General features: G+C 41.9%; 2 protein-coding genes across 18 annotated transcripts; one reads left to right on the forward strand and one right to left on the reverse strand.

Annotated features, from left to right (window-relative positions):
* Positions 1 to 360: 360 nt before the first annotated feature.
* On the forward strand, positions 361 to 6,059 carry LOC107220832 (cryptochrome-1). Of its 9 annotated transcripts, none has more exons than XM_046742299.1 (11): positions 361 to 645; positions 2,034 to 2,418; positions 2,501 to 2,752; positions 2,834 to 3,018; positions 3,738 to 3,976; positions 4,051 to 4,218; positions 4,286 to 4,426; positions 4,536 to 4,687; positions 4,752 to 4,954; positions 5,014 to 5,043; positions 5,249 to 6,059. In XM_046742299.1, the coding sequence occupies exons 2-11, from the start codon at positions 2,207 to 2,209 to the stop codon at positions 5,443 to 5,445; spliced, it is 1,779 nt and encodes a 592-aa protein (XP_046598255.1). In that variant the 5' UTR covers positions 361 to 645; positions 2,034 to 2,206; the 3' UTR covers positions 5,446 to 6,059. The 9 variants fall into 9 exon arrangements, with proteins under 9 accessions (XP_046598255.1, XP_046598254.1, XP_046598257.1 ...); XM_046742298.1 differs by having other exon boundaries at positions 2,119 to 2,418; XM_046742301.1 differs by having other exon boundaries at positions 2,119 to 2,418; positions 5,252 to 6,059.
* Positions 6,027 to 20,672, reverse strand: LOC107220821 (arfGAP with SH3 domain, ANK repeat and PH domain-containing protein). Of its 9 annotated transcripts, XM_046742291.1 has the most exons (18): positions 20,036 to 20,171; positions 18,013 to 18,224; positions 16,554 to 16,626; positions 14,220 to 14,365; positions 13,777 to 14,073; positions 13,596 to 13,681; positions 13,359 to 13,515; positions 13,014 to 13,278; positions 12,715 to 12,942; positions 12,408 to 12,630; positions 12,154 to 12,334; positions 11,773 to 12,048; positions 11,518 to 11,637; positions 11,212 to 11,422; positions 10,737 to 11,057; positions 10,278 to 10,444; positions 8,899 to 8,997; positions 6,027 to 8,383 (listed from the first exon to the last, which is right to left on the reverse strand). In XM_046742291.1, the coding sequence occupies exons 2-18, from the start codon at positions 18,022 to 18,024 to the stop codon at positions 8,114 to 8,116; spliced, it is 3,132 nt and encodes a 1,043-aa protein (XP_046598247.1). In that variant the 5' UTR covers positions 18,025 to 18,224; positions 20,036 to 20,171; the 3' UTR covers positions 6,027 to 8,113. The 9 variants fall into 9 exon arrangements, with proteins under 9 accessions (XP_046598247.1, XP_046598244.1, XP_046598243.1 ...); XM_046742288.1 differs by lacking the exon at positions 18,013 to 18,224 and having other exon boundaries at positions 6,027 to 8,359; positions 20,036 to 20,671; XM_046742287.1 differs by lacking the exon at positions 18,013 to 18,224 and having other exon boundaries at positions 20,036 to 20,671.
* Between the last annotated feature and the right edge of the window lie 18 nt (positions 20,673 to 20,690).

Consider the following 20,690-nt stretch of genomic DNA (forward strand, 5'->3'; position numbering starts at 1 on the left):
AGCCCAAAGGCGAAATACTTTCCGCTGATGTTATTATTCTTGTGGAAAAATAAATAGCATTGCATACAACAATTGAGTAGCATTGTTTGCCCGTGCGGGGCCTGCTTTATATTGTGTTGCAATAAATTGCCGTAGATCTCAGTTCTTGTATATTACATGTGTTGGAACGAAAGGACGGCGTCGACCGACCACGGCGAAGGCAACGTGCCGAGCTCCCACCACGTGACCCGGTCAACGAATCACCCAGCATAATTTCTGCGGTCACGTTGCATGCGGCGTGGTTCGCGGCGCCCGCCGTCCCCCGTAACCCAGGAGGTGAACAACGTCGCTCTGCAGGTAAGCTCAGTTGGCTCAGTCACGGCGACCGAGAAATGCGTCAGTACCCCGTCAACACATCTCCATACTCTTAGTGTTCGTGTAATTTGCTGGTATCCCAGCTGTAACGTCGACCGACGATTTGCGACATATATTTTTTTCCTGTGCAGAAGCTGATTGATGAAAGAAAGAAAAAAAAAATTCACGAGCCGCAGTTAACTAGGAAACTAAAACACTGAAAAGCGAGACGTTGCTTTTTCTCATCTACAATATCGTGACCTTACTCGCAGGATCATTTTACGATCTATTGTAACGGATTAATCGTTTGTCGTGAGTAAAAAATTATTTAGCTATTTTTTTGTAAATTTTCAGTCTCTGAAAACTGGGTGTGAGATACATTTGCGACCGGGAAAAATTCGCCACGGTTCGGAAAATTACAATCAATTTTTTTTCCGACCAAAGTACATATTAGTTGGGTATTGGACAATTTTTGGCCAACTCTTTCTAGCTAATACTTGTGATTGAATTGTGATAAAAAAGAAAATGCACAAATGTTATTTTGATTTAAAAACACGTGATCCATGCCCTGAAACGACGACTATATTATAAGCATACGTACTAAGGGCACAGCCTTCTTAACGCATGTAGGTGCGTGTAAAGATTTGAGAATTTGACAATATCGAGTTATGCGGTACACCGTATCTAGTAACTAATTGTAAGCGCTCTGTCAGAGAAAGCTCGATGCGATGTATATCTAGGAAGAATTCCGTACCAAGTCCGGCAACATCAGATTCTACGACACTGTATAAAACTTAAAATATTAACGTCATTCACTGATCAGCCTACTTTTAATTGACTAATATTTCAAATAAATATATTTGAGTTACTGCAGTACGTTCAAACTGATAATCAAATCACTTCAGATTTTGGTAAATTTTACACACAAATCTGGAGATGTTATGATAAAAACGCACCAAGCAACTCCAAAATTAGAAGGCGCTTACAAAAGTATTTATAACTACGATAAAAACTGTACCTTTACATTGATCGGAATGAATTCACTGCAAAAATCCATAGCTAATAACTGAAGAAGCCATGGAAAGACGTATTTACCTGTCGTCTAAAAGTGTTGTACCTATAATTATACTCCCAGAGAAGGGTCAGTACAAAATTATAAGGGAGACACGTAACGTAGAATCTGCAGCTCAATATACATGGTCCCCTTCGCCGAAGGGTCACGTTTTCTCAACCTTACAATTAATCTGTATCGCGCTACTGTCAACATGACGATTAAGCTATAATTTTAGCGCGTCGTATTCGTTTCTAGATATTTGTTACGTATATAATAGAGATCTAAGAATATATTTACCAAATAACAAATATTTATGTATTTATTTATTTTCGTCTTAATAGAAACTGCGATAGTATATTTATCAGTTATCAGTGATAAATCCAGCGCGCAGAACAATATACCTTTAATTGTATAATGGAATCTACTTAATTAATTGTAATGTCTTTATACATACCGGGACATTACGTGGACGCGCAACGTAACGACTCTGAACCATAGACTTATTCTGATGTCTCGGTATGTATAAAGACATTACAATTAATTAATTAGATTCCATTATACAATTATAGGTATATTGTTCTGCGCGCTGGATTTATCACACATATCTGAGAATAACTTCAAATAACTGATAATTATGCTATCGCAGGTTTTATTGAATCGAAAATAAATAATTACCGTCCACCTTGCACCCATGTGCTACAGTATTGCGCAAAAGATATATAAACCTGCAGCAGGTGCAGTTTAACCGAACGAAAAAATAAGCACAATCGTGGAATTCAACGTAACGTTGTAAGCGCCCACCGAGACCTAGTGGAGAAGATGACCGACGGTGAGAAGGCCCAGCATGGGGGTCTGAAACCGTTCCGGAGGGACGGCAAGAAGCACACCGTCCACTGGTTCCGGAAGGGGCTCAGACTCCATGACAATCCGGCCCTTCGGGAGGGACTTACAGGCGCCACGACCTTCCGGTGCGTGTTCGTTCTCGACCCGTGGTTCGCCGGCAGCACCAACGTCGGCATTAACAAGTGGCGGTATGATATTATCCGTATTGGAGAGATGCATTGAGCACACCTTTGCTAAAGAATCTCGGTTTACACGTTGCGACTGCCGTAGGTTCCTGCTGCAGTGTCTGGAGGACCTCGACCGGTCTTTGTGGAAGCTAAACTCCCGGCTTTTCGTTATTCGCGGACAACCAGCCGACGTGTTACCAAAACTCTTTAAAGAGTGGGGCACCACGGATCTCACCTTCGAAGAGGATCCCGAGCCGTTCGGACGGGTTCTCAACCAGAACATAACGACGCTCTGCGAGGAAATGGGCATATCGGTGGTGCAGAGGGTGTCCCACACGCTCTACAAACTGGACAGGTGAATAATTGTATCATGGCATTGGACAAACCGCGAGTAATTCTATGCGCATCCAGTGTTTTCAATAATTTCTCATTATAGTATCATCGAGAAGAACGGAGGAAAGGCGCCTCTGACTTATCACCAGTTCCAGAATGTCGCAGCCGCGATGGACCCACCGCCACCGCCCGAGGCTTTGGTAACTTCCGAATTCACGACTGGAGCTTACACGCCTATCATGGTGAATCACAACGACGTGTACGGCGTGCCCACTCTAGAGGAGCTAGGTATGTGTATCAGGGTAGTTCTTATTTTGGTCATGTCGGAATTTTTTTGCGCTCACCCCCCAAAACTAATCACATAGAAAAAAAAAAAAAATTGGCCGCAACGCCGAATTCGTCCGAGAACTCTAATACGCCCCGCCAAGTTGCGGAATTATTATATGGAAAAATGCGTGCATTTGAAGTTTTTTCGAAAGCAACTGTTGATTACTTTAACACTATGTATTATGGAAAAATTTCCTGCGACCATTTTGTATGAATACTCTACAAAAAAGATATTTCGGAAAAATTGTCGTACATCTAATATTTATCACGTTATCAGCGAAGAACTGTCTTAATTTTTTCGCTAATAACGTGAAAAATATTAGATTTACGAAAATTTTTCAAAGCATCTCTTTTATAGAGCAACACATTTCTTGAAAAATAGGCACAGAAATTTTTTTTATGATGCACTGTTTTAAAGTAATCAACAGTTCTTAAAAAAATTTCAAATGCATTTTCCATGTAAAAATTCGACTGTTTGGCGGAGCGTGTTAGAGTAATTGGACAAATTCTGGGTTGCGGCCAATTTTTTTTCTATGTATCTTGATTACTTTTGGGAGGTAAGCACAAAGAAATTCTGATCTGACGAAAATAAGAACCACACTAATGTTTACCGATAAATAATCACTGCCCTTTGCGATGGGAATATGAGAAGGGATCACCTGCATCGCAGATTCTTTCAGGCTTCGAGACCGAGAATTTGCTGCCTCCTGTTTGGATCGGCGGCGAGACTGAAGCCCTGGTGAGGCTTGAGTATCACCTCGCACGTAGATATTGGGTGGCAAGCTTCGGCCGTCCCAAAATGACCCCGCAATCGCTTCTCGCGAGTCAGACAGGCCTTTCTCCTTATCTCCGTTTCGGCTGTCTCAGCACGAGACTCTTTTTCTACCAGCTCACGGACTTGTACAAAAAGGTTTTGCGTGTCTGTTTCTGGGGTAAACACAAATGTGGATGATTAAAAAGGTACATAACGAGAGGTGGTGATCAATTTCGCAGATTAAGAAAGCCGTGCCGCCATTGTCGCTTCACGGGCAGCTGCTGTGGCGGGAATTTTTTTACTGCGCCGCTACGCGGAATCCGAGCTTCGACAGGATGCAGGGTAACCCGATTTGCGTTCAGATACCGTGGGACAAGAATGCCGAGGCGCTCGCCAAGTGGGCGAACGTGAGTTTGCTATACGACAAAATTTGGTCGCCTGTATAGTGGCTACACAGATAAATCTCCACGACAGGGTCAAACAGGGTTTCCCTGGATCGATGCAATTATGACTCAGCTCCGAGAGGAAGGCTGGATTCATCATCTGACGAGGCATGCAGTCGCGTGTTTCCTGACCAGAGGGGATCTCTGGTTATCCTGGGAGGAGGGGATGAAGGTATACATATATCGTATAGGATTTGTTAAGATTCAGCCGGTTGGCAATAGTCGTCTTATCTCAATGTTACATGGATTTTTTTTATAACAAACCCATGATCCTGCACCAGGTATTCGACGAACTTCTCCTGGATGCCGACTGGTCCGTAAACGCCGGTATGTGGATGTGGCTCTCCTGTAGTTCGTTTTTCCAGCAATTCTTCCACTGCTACTGTCCTGTCCGGTTTGGCCGTAAAGCCGACCCCAACGGCGACTACATAAGGTGAGAATACCGTCGACCCGCAAGCGATCGAGCATATAATCAACCTGGCTCTTCGCTTCTTCAGGCGCTACGTGCCAGCCTTGAAGACCTTTCCAGCAAAGTACATACACGAGCCGTGGAACGCGCCGCAGAGCATTCAGCAGACGGCCAAATGCATAATTGGGAAGGACTATCCACTGCCGATGGTCGACCACGGGAAGAGTTCGCGGATAAATATCGAGCGTATGAAGCAGGTCTACCAGCAGCTCAACAAGTACAGGGGAAATGGTAGGTATCCTTGCACCCCTCACTGTCGATATTCGATAACGTAGATATATTTTTGACAGGACTCCCAGGCACGAGGGGAGAAACAATAGGTGGGTTAAACACGGTTTGCTCGTGGATTATGCACTTAATTTCACAGCTACAGCATGGTATTATTGTGTCTTATACATAAACTGTGTGTATATAGTAAGACAAAGTACCGTTTTACCAACCTTTTCTTCTCTTTTGTAATTATTACGGCGTAGTTTCGAACGATTGGCAAACTTATGACAGTGAGTTTTATTCTTTCCGATCAAGAAGGACTGCTAAATTGTACGCTAGCGACAGCCACACTTCCCCAGTCGGAAGAAGATGAGAAACATAAGCATCAGACGACGAGTAACCCTTCCCTGAGTCCCGCTAGACACCAGAAAACCATTTGCAGCATCCTATCCATGGTGACCCTCCGCCAGCTAGACCAGACCGCTGAATTCCCATCCTCTGAGATGGACTGATCATCGCATCTTCCTACTTGCGCGGATTCTGTTGAGCCGTGTACATAAACAGCTATAACATGTATGTAAATAATAATATAAGTATACATATAGTACTGTACATTATAATTGGTGCTTCGCCGGGTGATGATGCATCAGATCTAGATTGGCGAAGATTTGACTGTTCCAAGTCGATCTGCTCGAGATTCTTAATCATCTTAGAAAATTCTACTCCATGAAGGAACTAAAAATTTCATTGTCAAGGAAATTTTATAAAATTAACAACTAGAATAAAAGCTTTACACTGAAATTGCCGTTGGTCCTGTATCTCGAATGCAGTTTTTTGTAAGCTGTAAAGATAATTCGGTAAGACGGTAGTGTAAGATATTTCTACGCTCTGGACATACAGTGACATATAAGTTGTAACATTACTCATTTTGGCAATTGATCATGATACTATTATGTCTGTATGTATGTATAAATATATGTATACACGTGGATACTACTGGATGTCCGAACGGCATTTATTATATGTATTCATATGTATATTATTTACACGAATAACGCTTTACATTATTGTATTATAATATCAACTTTTCAAATGGTTTTTGTTCGTGGGTTTATTTTTTTTAAGTCTTTTCTGAAAAAAGGTTTGCACAAATCGACCGACAATTCAATCCGCAATAATACGATCTTTCGTAAGAATTTAAGTTGTAGAAATGCGCAAGTTTTCCTTATTAAGTTAGATTTAGCGTTACAAACACCGATAGTTGAAAACGATTCGAAATTTTGAGACCGAGCAAGTCGCACGACAATTCGTAAAATCTTGGCACGCAATCTATTTGCACGGGTGAATTCACTCAGTTCGCTAAATTGCGTATCGTGCATATCTGTGGCTATGCTATCTATGACTTATGAGGCTTTAGAGGGCCATTTGACTTTTATACAAAATCTCCGATTGTTATTCTCACACAATCATGTATTACTATCAGTGGGTTTTCGGTTGAGTAACGCAATACATACTACGTATTCCCTATCTGTCTAGTTAATAATTTACTTAAAGTTAGTACCTAAATTTATGTACTGCACATGTATACAGTAATGTATGTATGTATATATCCAAATTTCTGATATATTGTACATACGGTTGTGATTAAAATACAAAGAATACAACATTCATGAACCTAATATACTTCCGTGATATATATATTATGTATATATCGTTACTTCATTACTTCGAATAGATATTATATGTATACATTATGCACATACATATCATGTGTGTGTGTGTGTATGTGTGTGTCCACAGATTGATAAAAACATCGATTTATATTTACACACACATCGAGAGTATGTATGAGTACTTGTAACAACACAGGTCTTTGCAGGAAGTGTGCACCGTTTTCCGCACTCGAATGTTTGAGATTCATGTTCATTGTTCAGACTCGACAATCGATTCTCAATAAATCTCAAGCATTCAAGTAACAACAGATGAACGTAGAATCGTACATATCTATTATATACTTACAATTACTAAAATATATTTATACAAGACTTGCAATACTGATCTATGGATGTACCGGTGTGTGTATACAGACCGAACGGCCAGTGTTTACGTTTCGATCTAATTCTGAATACCCGTCACGTTGCGGTAATTAATAATAAAAATAACAGTAATGAAGAGGAAAACCCGTTGCGACGTGAGAAATGTAAAAATATCAGGAGCATCGACGGAAGAAGTAACCACGAAACGATACAATATTATATAAATACACACGATACATCGCTTCGCATTGGCTCGGTTTTCTTGATCATTAATTTAATTTAATAAGTTGTTCTTTGGTCTCGAGATATCGAAATGTAAACTTGCTAATTTCGAATAATCTTACTATATATTGTTGTAATTCGTTCTTCTGTACGTTCCTCGCATCACTGTCACACACCTACTTCTACTATAATATATTTTCATTCTACGCATAAATTTGTGAGAATTTAAACATCTTACTGAAGGTACATAAAGATAAATTGAATCTCTTCAATTAATTTTCGTACATTCAATTTGTTCAAATAATACAAGTCGACGTATCCATGATGCGCGTGCCGCAGGTTGAATATCGTGTGACGTTTACGTTACTGATTAAAGTTAGTATGGCATAAAAATAAACTCGATTATAATATTCACATTGTGACGATTTGTGACCGATATATGTATATTGCATATGTACAGAATACTTTTTTTTTAGTGTCATGCGTGGTGGTGTTTGTCGTTATAATCAATTGTTCACGAGTAGGAACACGATTAATACTTAAGTAACGTTCCTCCCTTTCCCTCATCTTCTTCATCTGAAATTTACGATACCGTTTTCTCTGTGTCCCCCTATCCCTCATTTCCTTCTCTCAATCTCTGGATGGTTCTCTGGAGCATAAAATGCGTTAAAGCACCCCTAACACGGTGGCCAAAACGGGTGGAGAGAGAAAGAAAGTTTCGTATCTAATGAATGTTCGACCTGCGGGGGATGGTCCGGCCATCTTCGGATTTTCTTACACGATGTCGCGTGAGGCTCATCGATGATGAGCGAGTTTTTCCGGAACAAGTGCTACGTCCGTGTAATCGAACCATGTCAGATTCGTGACAGGTGACGTCATCACCCGAGACGATCGAAGCCAAGGAACCGAGGCTCGCCGAATGTTATTCCTGCAGCATGTGGACAAAGCTTATAGGGAACATGCCTCGTCTGTCCGGTTGCCGTTCGAGAGCACCCTCCATCCAGTTGTCGTCGTCGGTGTGCTCGTTGGTCACAACGATTACTTCGCCCTCGCGAAATGAGAGCTCGTCTTCGTTGTCCGCTTCGCAGTCGTAGAGGGCGCGACACCGCCGAAGCCCGCCAGTGGAAACCGAACCACCGGTTCCAGATCCTCCTCCAGGCGACGTTGGCTGCAGGGAATAAAACAGATACGGCTGTCCCAATAGGAAGCGTTAATGTACCTGCATTATTGGCATTCGTGATTTTTTTTTTTTGTACACATTCCCCATTCCCCATCGACAAATCATGCGCAATGATGTAAGGCCGCCGCCCGCGTTTATGAAGGAATATTATTGCCAGTGTGAAAAGCATCAGATTCTAAAGCGATAATGAGTGGCCGATAATATGGCGTATGAGTTGATGCAGCGCACTTTTATGTTACGCTGAACATGAAGCACGCGAAACACTTCAGAACAAGACTAACTACCAAAGACAGGCTTGGTAATGTCTGGGGCATGCCAAGTAACAAAGAATTGTCAAACTACCAGTATCATTCCTTTTCGAATCAAGTTATGAGAGGAAAAAAAGCTCGTAGATAAGGCGATCATTGTTATTGTTCTTGTTATCATAGTTACGAATTAATATAATTCAAGCACACGGCGTACATTCAAACCTCAAAGCAATCTCATATAAAATTTCATATATAGCATGTGATTATTGTTAATGTTACCGGATTGAGATTGATCGTGATATTCGAGAGCAAAGATGAAGAAGAAGAAGAAGAAGACTCCTCGGTACCCCTCTCTATTCCAGATCGCTGCTCCCTTCGCTGTACAATCAATAACCGTCAACAACATGAACAACAGCATTACAACCGACAGTGATAATGACCATGGAGACAACATCAATAACAACAACAGCAGCAAAAACAACAACAAAATCAACAAGGCGTATGGTATGTATCTAGAGTGCGAAAATTGCTGGCTTCAATTAATCATTCATATTTACGTCTACACAATTTTATAGGTAAGTGAATAATAGTATGATTGATTTTTATCTGATGCACTGATCGTATATACAAAAACAACATAAAATTGGATTGCATCAACAGCACAATTACGTCTCCTGTATATTTTGTAGAGTTTTTTTTCAGAATCGGCTCAAGAGTCGAGTCAGAATGATGATGCATCGATAGTGCAAAATTTCACACGGCCAATTAACGAGCGGGATGAATATGTATAAGCGCAATACCCGTATGCCTTAGTCACCAAGCGTTGACATACGAATATCAGAGTTGTGAAAATAGTTATGTAAATGTAATGCATTACCCATTACTTTGAACAACGTGTATTGGTCAAGTTCTCCATTACAAATAAAAAAAGTAATGTGTAATGGATGAGTGCTCCATTACAAATAGAATAATTGCTCCATCATTATTTTATTTCGCTCACTAAAAGTTTCTTCTGGGCAAATTCGTTTTTTTCTGTTTAGAGATCAATACGTCACGTAGAAGAAAAAGGCTAAAATAACAAACTGGCATACTGCATTCTCATTGTTTTATTGCGCTGACAAAGTTATCTATGTGAGATAGCTATTACTTGAAAACCAACTTCCTCACTCTAGACTACAAATAAAACACGTATTTCAGCATTTCCCAAAGTTTAACTCTTAACAGATTGTAAGGCGGTGAAAAAGTTAATATAGAAAAACAAATTTAAAGAAAAAAAAATTTATTGAATATCCTACATCACAAATTACTTTTTTTTTTATTTGTAATTTGTAATGGATCACTTATCAGTTGCACATTACTTTTTTAAATTTGTAATAGAGCACTCATTCATTACACATTCCTTTATTGATTTGTAATGGATCATGCATCCAGTACACATTACTTTTTTATTTGTAATGTATGATGCACCCATTACACAGTACTTTTTTATTTGTAATGGATCACTCAAAACCATTACAAATTACAAAAGTAATGTGCACAAAAGCACTCATCCATTTCACATTACGCATTGTAATGTGTCACGAATACAGTAATGCATTAGTCACAACTCTGATGAATATACAATACAAGCGTATACGAACGAATATACGGGTAAATACCTTTCTCGGTGGTGGCACGGGGTTACCCAACGCATGTTCGGAACACAAGGATGTGAGGGACTCACTGCTCCGTCCATTGCTCAGTCTCGTCGTATGCTGAGCATTTGGCCCTGGTGCTGGCGGTGGTGGGTTTCGCGGCCTCTGGAGTGTAGATACCTTCTCTACACCTGAGGACATACATACACACATCGATAAACGGGACGGAAAGATTACCGACAACTCGACAAAATAATATTTAGCGTATAAGTAGAGATTTGATGACATAAAATGTACGATAACGGGTCTTATCAAAAGTCAAATACTTAAATGCCTAATGACAACCGAATCTCCCGAATTGAGAAATCAGGAGGACGCGACGAAATCTTAAAAAATCCCGGTGAACGAGACACTTTCGCACGGGTGAGTAAATGAATTTGAGAGTAAGGGTGCATTGCCTATAACCGAGAAAAATGTAAGCACCGTGTGCCGTAGAGGAGGATGAGTCGCCACTGGGGGACCGCTTGTGATGCAGGTGGTGTTGGGTGTTCAGGGCATTCAACGAGCTCGGCAGAGTATGGAGCGTGTGACCGGCCAGAATCGGCTCACTGGTTGTCCGACTGTGAGAGGAAGTCGAAGTTCCGGAAGACGGTAGGGTGCCGTAGTGGGAAGGTAAGAGATTCGAGCTGGCTGTCCCAATCAACGCCGCGGGCGGAGGAGGCGCGACGCGTTTCTTCAATGACCCGTGAACGTTGCCTGCCGCTACAATCCCGATGTCCGAAGATGCGATCGCAGAAGACGTAACTGAATCATGGAAATTTGGAAACAAACATTTACACGCGTGTTCAGCGGCGACTCAAATATGAAATCGTTCATGTGACGAGTAACGTGCGTAAAGCAAAAAAAAAAAACATAGCGTGGGACGGCGGATGTCTGATCAGGGATATGAGCGACTCACCAGTTACGAGGGGTTTCCGACTCTGCGGTGGTGGTGGCGGTGGCATTTGTTGTCTATTCGACGAACTCGGCGAGGAACCACCCTGAAGACTTCCGCATGTACTGCTTCGACTTCGCAAGGTCTGGGGCGAGTCTCCTGGTCCGCCACTTCCACCCCCGGCGTAAGACGGTGGCCTGCTACGCGATTTTTTCTCTGGTGTCGAACATCCGTTCTATGGCAAAGTATCAGCCACGTGTTAGATTCAAAGTAATATCAATTCGATTTTGTGTTTTGAATTGCGTTGTCATACTCTGCGTTTCAACGTACTCTGTCTTCGATGATCGTATCGTCGTCAGAAAAATCGGTTGAGCCCTCGTCATGCGACAAGTTCCAGTCGATGTTCACATTATCAAACAACGTTTTTTGCCTCTGAAGAGCATGGCTAAGCTAAAACATAGAAATAAAAGGTCGTTATTTCAACTTCATTGTCGCACATTCGACAGATTTTTCGCGATCCAGAATCATGTCGTATTGTAATATTCCGAACATTGAATTCTCGTAAAAGTACAAGGTATGCATTACCAGTTCTTTACACGTGTGATGCCCCATCTCCTGTGCAATATCAAGCGGTGTCTTTTCTTGCTTGTTCTTCAGCATCGGATCAGCTCCAGCCCTGAGAAGGAGCTTCATCGCCTCGGCTCTGTCGTGTCTTGCGGATAAGTGGAGCGCCGATTCACCCTCAGTTGTAGTTCTGTCGATGCTGCCGGCGTGCATATTTTGAACAAGAAAATCGACTAGGTGCAGGCTGTTTCCCATTTCACGTAGTATCGCCAGGTGGAGTGCCGTCTCGCCGATATCCTGGATCCAGATGAAACGAAAAACAGATTAATATACAATAGCAATGCAGAAATATATACCTACTAATCCTGATATGTCATATCTGCATGAATCAAATCAACGCACCGAAGTAGGGAGCGGTGCCGATAGATCCACATTTTCAGCAAATACTTGGAGTAACTGTTGTAGGTCCCTGTTGTTCACGGCATGTTCCAAGTCCGACAGAAGATCACGTTCGTCGGCGCATGTGCTCATAACGTATCTCTTTTCGACATACTTGGCGCGTATGAATTCGTACCTCTCCTCCCTACAATAGGACGCAAAAAGATGGTATCGAGATCCATGGATTTAGGGAAGAGTACGTCACCTGCAATACTTACATTGTCGAGGTTGGAGTGGGTTTCAGATTGTGATGCAGTGTAGCTTCCATTACTTCGTTGAACGACTGGTTCGTCATGTGACGTGCAAGCAACAGCTGCGCCGTCCCGATGTTGTCGAGAGTCAACGATTGTATCCGCGATATATGAACACCGAGATCCCTGTGAATACCACTACATTCGATGCAGACGATTATCCCGAAATTTGTTGACAACCACGTAGCATCTGTAACGAATACGACGTCAATATAATTGGGCAAAGCTATGACATTGGACAATGATCGAGGAGGAAATGATCACTTCTAACTACCGTTCTGAGAGGAACAATCGCAACAATGGTCGTTCCCTGGTAGTCGAGTGACACATCTAATAACGGCCTGTTGAAGTTCAACCAAGCTGGGGTTTCCTTGGCCCGCCTCAGCTTTGCCGCTAGCGTCAAAAGCTCTGAGCAGGGCTCGTTCTTTGCAGTTCACCAACACCGACATCCAGGCCCGCTGATCTGCCTCATCCTCAGCTTGGAAATGATACGTCCGGTTGTCTGCACAGAGTTGACGCAATGTTAGATACGTTCCGTGGCCTATAATATAAGGAATACGAAGAATAGCTCACAGCTTATCAGATCAAATCCCCGCTTGTCGTCGGGAACAAGTTTTATTTGGCACGTTAGCAAGTTGACTCTAGTTGGCGGTTTGTTTTCATCTGCGTGACATATGTCGAGGAAACCCTCTGCTTGCACGGCACACCGACGTTTCTGCCATACTCGACGCATCTTTCCCTCGCTTTTTTTCAGCAAGTGACCTGACCGCGTAACGCCGTGCTGCTTGTCACCCTGGAGCTGGTGCAGCGAATAGCCTACACTCGCGTTCACGTTCATCTGCAATACAAATACAAGTCATTGGATTAGTAAGTTTCATGATAGGCAATAAAAAATACGTGCATCGTTAGCTTTCTTACCTCTTTGTCACAGCCGGAATTTCGCAGTAAACTTCTGAGCTCGGTTAATCGCTTCCGTTCCTCGTCTTGAGTCTGTCTGATCTTCTGTAATTTAACGCTGAGATCCGCTACGTAAGAACCGAAATGTTCTATTGTCTTCAGGCCGTCTTGAAAGTAACTGCAAGTAAATGTAAAGTATCACGAATAAATCGTAACAACGGTGGTGTGCAAATGCCGCGACTGTCTTCTTTTACTTACTTCGTTTGAGCGTGATAATACTCTACTAAGTGCTGAAGCAGCTCGATCCCTTTCTTAGTTTTTATCTCGTTGACTTTGATGAGGTACTGAAAGCGCCAAAGGACATTTGTAAGATACCGTGTTGAAAATTATATCGACGTTCGTCAACGAATGATCAATCGAAGTGTTCCTATATACTAACAATAGGACTAACAATAAGACGACCGGAGTAAAAGGTTCGAACCTCGCACATCTGGAGCTGAAACATTCGTCGTTCCTTCTCCATTTCATCGGCGATTTCCGCCGGCGTCACTTCAGTCCGTATAAGTCCGGCCTCTTTGGCATGCTGCTTCTTTTCTTTCTCAATCTTGGCATATTTCGCCTCGTAGTCTTTCCACGCTTTCTCAAATGGGCGTTTCAAGTCCCCCTTGACACCTCGGAGGTCACCCTTCAGTACCGAGTCCAGTGGGAACATCACGATATTGTTTATATTCTGCATCTACGGAGATATGAAAATCAAGATAATGTTTCCGTTATGACTTCTAAACTTGAACTTGGAGAAATTTGGCAAGATTGCATTTCCGCAAATATATATATTTGTTTAATGTTTTTTCAATTTTTTTTCAGTAATCTGTACATATGTACCAAGGTCTTCATCAGCGCGCTGAGTTCCTTGGTGACTACAGCGAACTTAAGAAAGGCAGCGCCGATATCCGGTTCCTGTTCTTTCAATGCCGCGTCCCCAAGTTTCTCCAGTGCCCGACCGAGGTACACCTCGTTGTCTACGTGAGCTGAAAAAAAAAAATGGGAAGCGAGCGCGTGCAATTATACGATGTATTGTTATAGGTTTGTCAAATATTGAAATACAGCCGTGTAGCAGCACTGGTTCTGACTAGTTATATCAAAATTAAGAATTGTTCACAGTTCGTGTTATAAATGAGAGCAAGAGCAATATCTGCACATGTGGGTAAAAAATGGCGATGTAAACTATCGCTTAGCTTGATAATAACAATGATAACATTTGATCAGTCATTTGTCCATATAGAGTAATTCTGGATGAGATGGCCATAGGTAGGAGATGGCCGACAGTACAGTTTCTTACGTACTTTACTGTATTGGACTATCTCACCCCAAATTACCCTATACGAAATTCAGGAGGAGGGTTAAACAGGATAGCTACTAAATCTCCATTACGAAATTCGATGACTTATCGAGCTTTTCCAAACAGTAATTTTATAATTTTCCCTGACCAATTCGAATAAATTCGTTATAGCAAATTGGTAAAAATATACGTATGTTCCATATAAATTTTTTTTTTGTATGAAGGTACGAACTGTCACATGGGTCACACGGACTCATCTAGCCGATGCGCACAATCGTTTGTAAGGTAGTATTTAGGAATATTTAAAGTTTGAAGAGAATCTTCCGCCGCTGGTGAAAAAATTTGTATTCGATTTAATTGATCAAAAGCTTAAAAAAATGGTGGGACGTATGCGTATGAAAAAAAAAATATAACAAATGATTGCTTGACTTCCCGCAAAAACACCTGACATTTCCCTGACTATTCCATAATTTCCAAATTTCATGACAAGTGGCCACCCTGGTTAAAGCTGCGGAGCTCGAAAATAAGGAATCTTAGAGGGCATTGCGGCCTGCAGCAACGGAGAGTTTTCCCTGCCTGCCATCGTTGCAGCGGTACCGCGGCGGTGTTGCAGGCGCCGGGAAAATCGATCTGTCTGTCGAGTTCGGCGCACATACACATATACATGCATAGCTGGATACATAACATATACATATGCTAGGAGGCACGGTACATGCCCTGAATCTATTTCCCGCATCCCCCGCATCGGAGTGCCTATATCCCAACGATTCTCCATTTCCTTCCTGCATAAAGGCAGCTCTTAAGACAGTTATGAGGTAGACTCCGTGAAAATGTTGTTTTTGAAACCAATGCACAATTTTTGCGTTCTATTGACTCATTGAGCGGGACTAAAGTGACCATTTTCAAACCGGGAGGCAAAAAAAAAAAAATTAAAATAATGACGACCGCTAAGCCGAGCAGCGGGCGTTGTCATTTTTTTTTGTCCGCTTATGCTCACCTTCGAGTCGTACTGAAATCTCCACACTAGGTTTGAAAAAGCCCGCTTTACGCTCTGGGTACACAATATACTATTATTTTCAACTCGACCATAATGTTCACTTTGTTGACCTGAAAAGCGGGACGAAAGTAACATATTATCCCCTCTTTACTTTTTTCCCTCACCTCAGGGAAAAAGTAGTACCTTTATCCCACATTTGCAGAAAATATGACCTCATTAATAATTTTTCAGTCTTCCTGGTTTTCTCTCCTTCTTTTCCATTTCGAACGGCATCTCTCTGTATTACTATAAACATTCAGTAATATTATAGTTTTCAAACTGATAGATCACACTTACATGTAAAAGGAAAATACGGGAATAAAGTCCTATATGTAAACACAGGAGTATAAGCCGATTATTTTCATGTTACATAATGTACTATTTAAACTGATTGTGAATCTTCTGTAACTTCTTGCCAACCAATTACCCAGTCATACCGCTGAGTACGAAGACTACGTGTGACGGCTGGCGCACCGCGCACGTGTCAACGAATTTCCGCTCAACAACCGGAAGCCTGGAAGCCGGAACTCTGCAGCCCCCGCATGTGTGCACAATCAGTGCGGGTGGTGCTATGGTATTTTAATTTCGTTGCACGGGTGTAAGTCACAGGCGGTGAACTGCAGGCTTTATACCCACCATCAATCACATATTCACATCAACTTATTACAGGTAATTGTTAGTTAGAGGTAACGTTGTTTACGGCCCATAACTCCGCAAGTAGAAAATACACAACACGTTGTATGAAAAATAACTGTTGCATGCATAAAAATATAATCAAGAAAATAAAAGAAAAGAATCGATCTCGTGGCTACGATATTATTACATATCTGTGCATCCTTACCATTTCCCGAATTGTGTATAGCCTTTATGGCCTTTTTCAGCTTCGTCAGACCATCTCTGTCAAAGTCCAATGTCTGTAATGGATAAGAAAAAGATTGCTTTAGTTGAAGCTTAATCAAAACCTTGGACAAAGATTCGCGTCCAACGCGTATCGTCGGCCTAGCATTCCGGAAGTCGGAAGAAAGCGAAGACTTCCTCGGTATGGGCGGTGAGCTCATATCGCGGACATGCAGGGTTGGTTCAAGGTCACCGGTACGCGGGACAGAATTCCGCGTGAACGCATAACATTAACATCCTTGTTTCAACTTTTTTTAATTATATGTATATCTAGAGAAAAGTATGATCACCGTTGAGATTGCAAAAAAATAAAAATAAAAATAAAACAGAATTTAGCTTTACCTTCAGCATTAACATACTATTATTATTATTGTTACTATTATTTGAAATTCTTTTTCATTAAAATTGTAAAATTTATGTTCATTGGATTAAACAGAACAATATATTTTAAGCGGAAAAAATTCCTTAGAACAAATTAATTCATCTGGTTAAACTAAGCTACATATGATTTAATTCATATTTTTCTTAAAACATTGTTTAAAGTAATTTTATCTTTCAATGTAAGGCCATCATCAAATATCAATTAATTATATCGATTCAATATTCGATTTATAGGGAGAAAAATCAAATCCATTCGACCAGTTATAATTGTTTAAATAATCCTTGGCTGTTTAAGCCATCGCGGTTTTCGACTGCGAAAGCGGCGTGAAGCTTATATTATTATATGCTGACGCAATTACTAACTAGGCAAATAACCCTGCGATGAATGTAATACAACATGTATATATACGTACATGTATAGGTATGCATGTCATTGATACGTAAATTACAGGCTCAAACAGAAAATTTCGAAATGTATCGTTATCATCGAGCTCTCAATAGATTACTATTATAATTATTAATATATCATTTAACTCCAAAGATTGTCCTGATGTTTGCATACCACATATTGCTATACCGTTGACAAAAGTTTGCAAGAAAAAAATTTTTTCAACAATACGCCACAAGACACTGCAGCATCTACCGAACATACTGCATATTGCGAAAACGACCGAGTGCAGTAACGACTCGTATATTAGGGGTGGGTAATGAATGACCAAGTGAAATAATTCATATAATATTCTAATTTACGAGGGAAGGCTTAAGTGTGCGCTACACTATTGTCTAAATGGCATATACTATTAGTAAATATAGGCAAAATTACTCTATCGAATGATCGACCGAGCGGAAGAACGGACACGCAGGTAGGCGTGTAACTTATCGATTCCTCCCGACCGCGACCTTGCGTAACTTTTACATTCCGCAGTTACGCCCGCGGTATATATATATGTGTGTGTGTGTGTATATGTATATATGTATATACATATACATACATGACACTGTTATTATAGTTCTTATATCACCTTCGTCGCCATGCATCAACATCTGCAGGTCAAACAAGTCCCGTCGGGTGTGAGTTGGGTGCAAGCGACGTGTGTACAGATAGTAAGTAAGTGGAGGGTGAGAGGAAGGGGGCACGTAACAGCTGATTGTCAGCGGGAAGCAGACACAGCGGTTTACATCCGTCCTACCGCTTTATTCACCGCAGCCGCGGCACGCCGCGTATATCCGTAATCTAATTATAAACGAATACACGGAAAAATTTGTAAACATTATCGCTAAGTGATGAAAAATTTCAGCAGTTTCTGATAGTATACTAACAGGTTTTTAATATTCGAGAGTACTTAATTATAGCGCTATAATGAAAATTGAAGGTACAATTCATTTCCGTAAAACATGTTTTACATAAATTATAAGTGTTTGGGGTCGCTGATTACAAATTTGAAATCAGATTTTGAAAATTTACTATGGCGGATGCGATCAGCGACACCGAAAATCGTAGATTACTATCTTGTTACAAAAATTGACCTGGCATAATAATGTGTGACTCAGAGGGTTAACGTATCAAATTTTGCTAACCAGTTTCATGTATTATAGCGAAGAAAGGTTTGGTATACGAAAGGAAAAATGCAAACGGTTAAAATATATACCTCATAGCCGCCACGTCTGCATGACCCAGTTAAGAATGCCTACATATTGTTCTGTATTAACTATTTCGTGGTTTTAGGTACATGGCTAGCGGGCACGTAGGCGATGCAGGTGCGTCGGCATCGTCGGCTAACGAGCGATTACTAATCACCGCTCTGACGAGCAACGGTTACTTTGATTTAACTAAATAAGTAAGATGAGGCTCTCTCGAGATTCTAATCTTGCAACACTGAAATTGGAGCAACATTTAGACACGCAATCTGCTTGAAATCCTTTGTAACATGCGAAAACTTGCGCGGTTTGTACGTTAAAAAAAAAAAAATGTAAAGTAAAGGGAAAAAATCTACGATACATCATCTCTTTCGTGGTTAGAAAGGCACGGGAAAATGGATGAGGGGTTCCACCGGAGGTTTAGCCCTCGGCACGTTCTTCGCCAATTACTTATGCCTGCCTATACGTACGTATGAATACCCAGCGAGACAGAAGAACTCGTTCGACCCGAAGGGCTGCTGCCGCTGCTTGGGGGGGGGGGATAGTCATATAGGAAAGAGGGAGAAGAGCTAACCGTTCAACGCAAGCACGGAGAATCTAACATCGAAGGGAGCCGCCCCGGCATTTCCTGCTAACAAAGATGACATCATAGCACCCTTCTTAATACTGACAATAAATAGCAGAAGGCTATTACCGCGGTGTCTGCTTTAAAATCAGCACACGTGCGATTAGTTGTTATCATCACACGTCGCTGGGTTCCGCACACCGTACAACCATGCCTAGCGATACCTGCTTTAACAGCAACCAAAAATATTGCAAACATACTCCGCCGTTTACATGTGTTGTTATTTCATTATTTGATAGATATCAAAGACAATTGAGAAAAGTCTCAGAGGTAGAATATCGTTGCATCGTATAGCTAGATGTGTATCTGGCAGTCGTGCCGTATCTACCCTTCCTCTCCCCCCTGCCGCTAACGTGCAACCGTGCATTTTACTTACCCTGCACACACATGAATGCAAGTACGGCCTTAATTCTCAACTGTCTCATGCACATGTGTGGGCACGGATATCGATATCGTGGGTTGAGAATAACCTATGACGGATATGTACGTGAATACAGCAGTGACAGTGGGGGCGGGTAAATGCATCGGTGTGAAATAATAATGACCGTACTTACGTGATAGATATTTGCTAATGTATGTACTGCGCGAGCAGGCGAAGCAAAGCGACGAATGATTAATGATCGTCCAACGAGTGGACTGGTAACGGATGTCAAGAGGAAGCGGCAGAGGACGAATTAAGATCGGTATAATCATGTGCGCATTTCGGTGTGTGTATGAGAATAAAGGCATACATCACGACGACAATAAAATTAAGAGGACAGATAAAAACGATGAGAACTTACTTCCTCCAGCGATGTGATGGTCTGCCTGCACTGAGGCATACGCGAGACGAAGGTGGAGGTGGTCGGGGAGTTGTAGTCCTCCTTGGTCTCCTCGACGAACTCGCCGACCGCAATGAGCCCTGGCATATTTGGCGCGTGCGATGTCGTCGTCGCGACGCTTTACCAGGCCGGCGGCACCGAAACGGACACTCTTCGCGTCTGCGATTAGGAAAAATCCGAAAACACAGCCAACTACGTTGACTCCACGACAGGTCGCGAAAGTCGAGAAACTGTCAGATCGTCACACGCACTGCTCACTTCACATACACTCACTGACGTCTCTGTATCGCGAATCGGGCGGACAACTTAACCCCTGAATCTGATCGGGGCCGTTCATTTTCTTTCCTCAGCTGCGCGTCGTTCGGCAATGATTGCGCTTTCTATAGCCGCTCCCGTCTAAGGGCGAGCATGACACTTCGACTCACTTGCGAATCACCACCGACTCTACCGCGGACGCATCTTTTTTAGCCAGGGCTCTATACATGCGCTGTCTGGGCAGCCCTGGACCTTATAGCGAGCGACAGCAACGATGCACGTACCTTGGGTTTATTGTTACTGATTCCTCCTCTCTTCGCTGCCGCAGTGCCGCCTACCACCTCCAATCGGCGGCCATAAC

The sequence above is a fragment of the Neodiprion lecontei genome, chromosome 5 (assembly GCF_021901455.1).
Source record: "Neodiprion lecontei isolate iyNeoLeco1 chromosome 5, iyNeoLeco1.1, whole genome shotgun sequence".
Classification (NCBI taxonomy): Eukaryota; Metazoa; Arthropoda; class Insecta; order Hymenoptera; family Diprionidae; genus Neodiprion; species Neodiprion lecontei.

What these genes read in the sequence shown, in the direction of transcription:
- LOC107220832 (XM_046742299.1), top strand. Translation starts at nt 2,207, where the DNA reads ATGACCGACGGTGAGAAGGCCCAGCATGGGGGTCTGAAACCGTTCCGG. An exon ending in CGCTCGCCAAGTGGGCGAAC is followed by an intron (nt 4,219 to 4,285) that starts GTGAGTTTGCTA and finishes TCTCCACGACAG; the next exon opens with GGTCAAACAGGGTTTCCCTG. An exon ending in CCCAACGGCGACTACATAAG is followed by an intron (nt 4,688 to 4,751) that starts GTGAGAATACCG and finishes TCGCTTCTTCAG; the next exon opens with GCGCTACGTGCCAGCCTTGA.
- LOC107220821 (XM_046742287.1), bottom strand. Translation starts at nt 20,161, where the DNA reads ATGCCAGGGCTCATTGCGGTCGGCGAGTTCGTCGAGGAGACCAAGGAG. An exon ending in CCCACTCCAACCTCGACAAT is followed by an intron (nt 12,335 to 12,407) that starts GTAAGTATTGCA and finishes GTCCTATTGTAG; the next exon opens with GGAGGAGAGGTACGAATTCA. An exon ending in TCGGAAACCCCTCGTAACTG is followed by an intron (nt 11,058 to 11,211) that starts GTGAGTCGCTCA and finishes TCCATGATTCAG; the next exon opens with TTACGTCTTCTGCGATCGCA.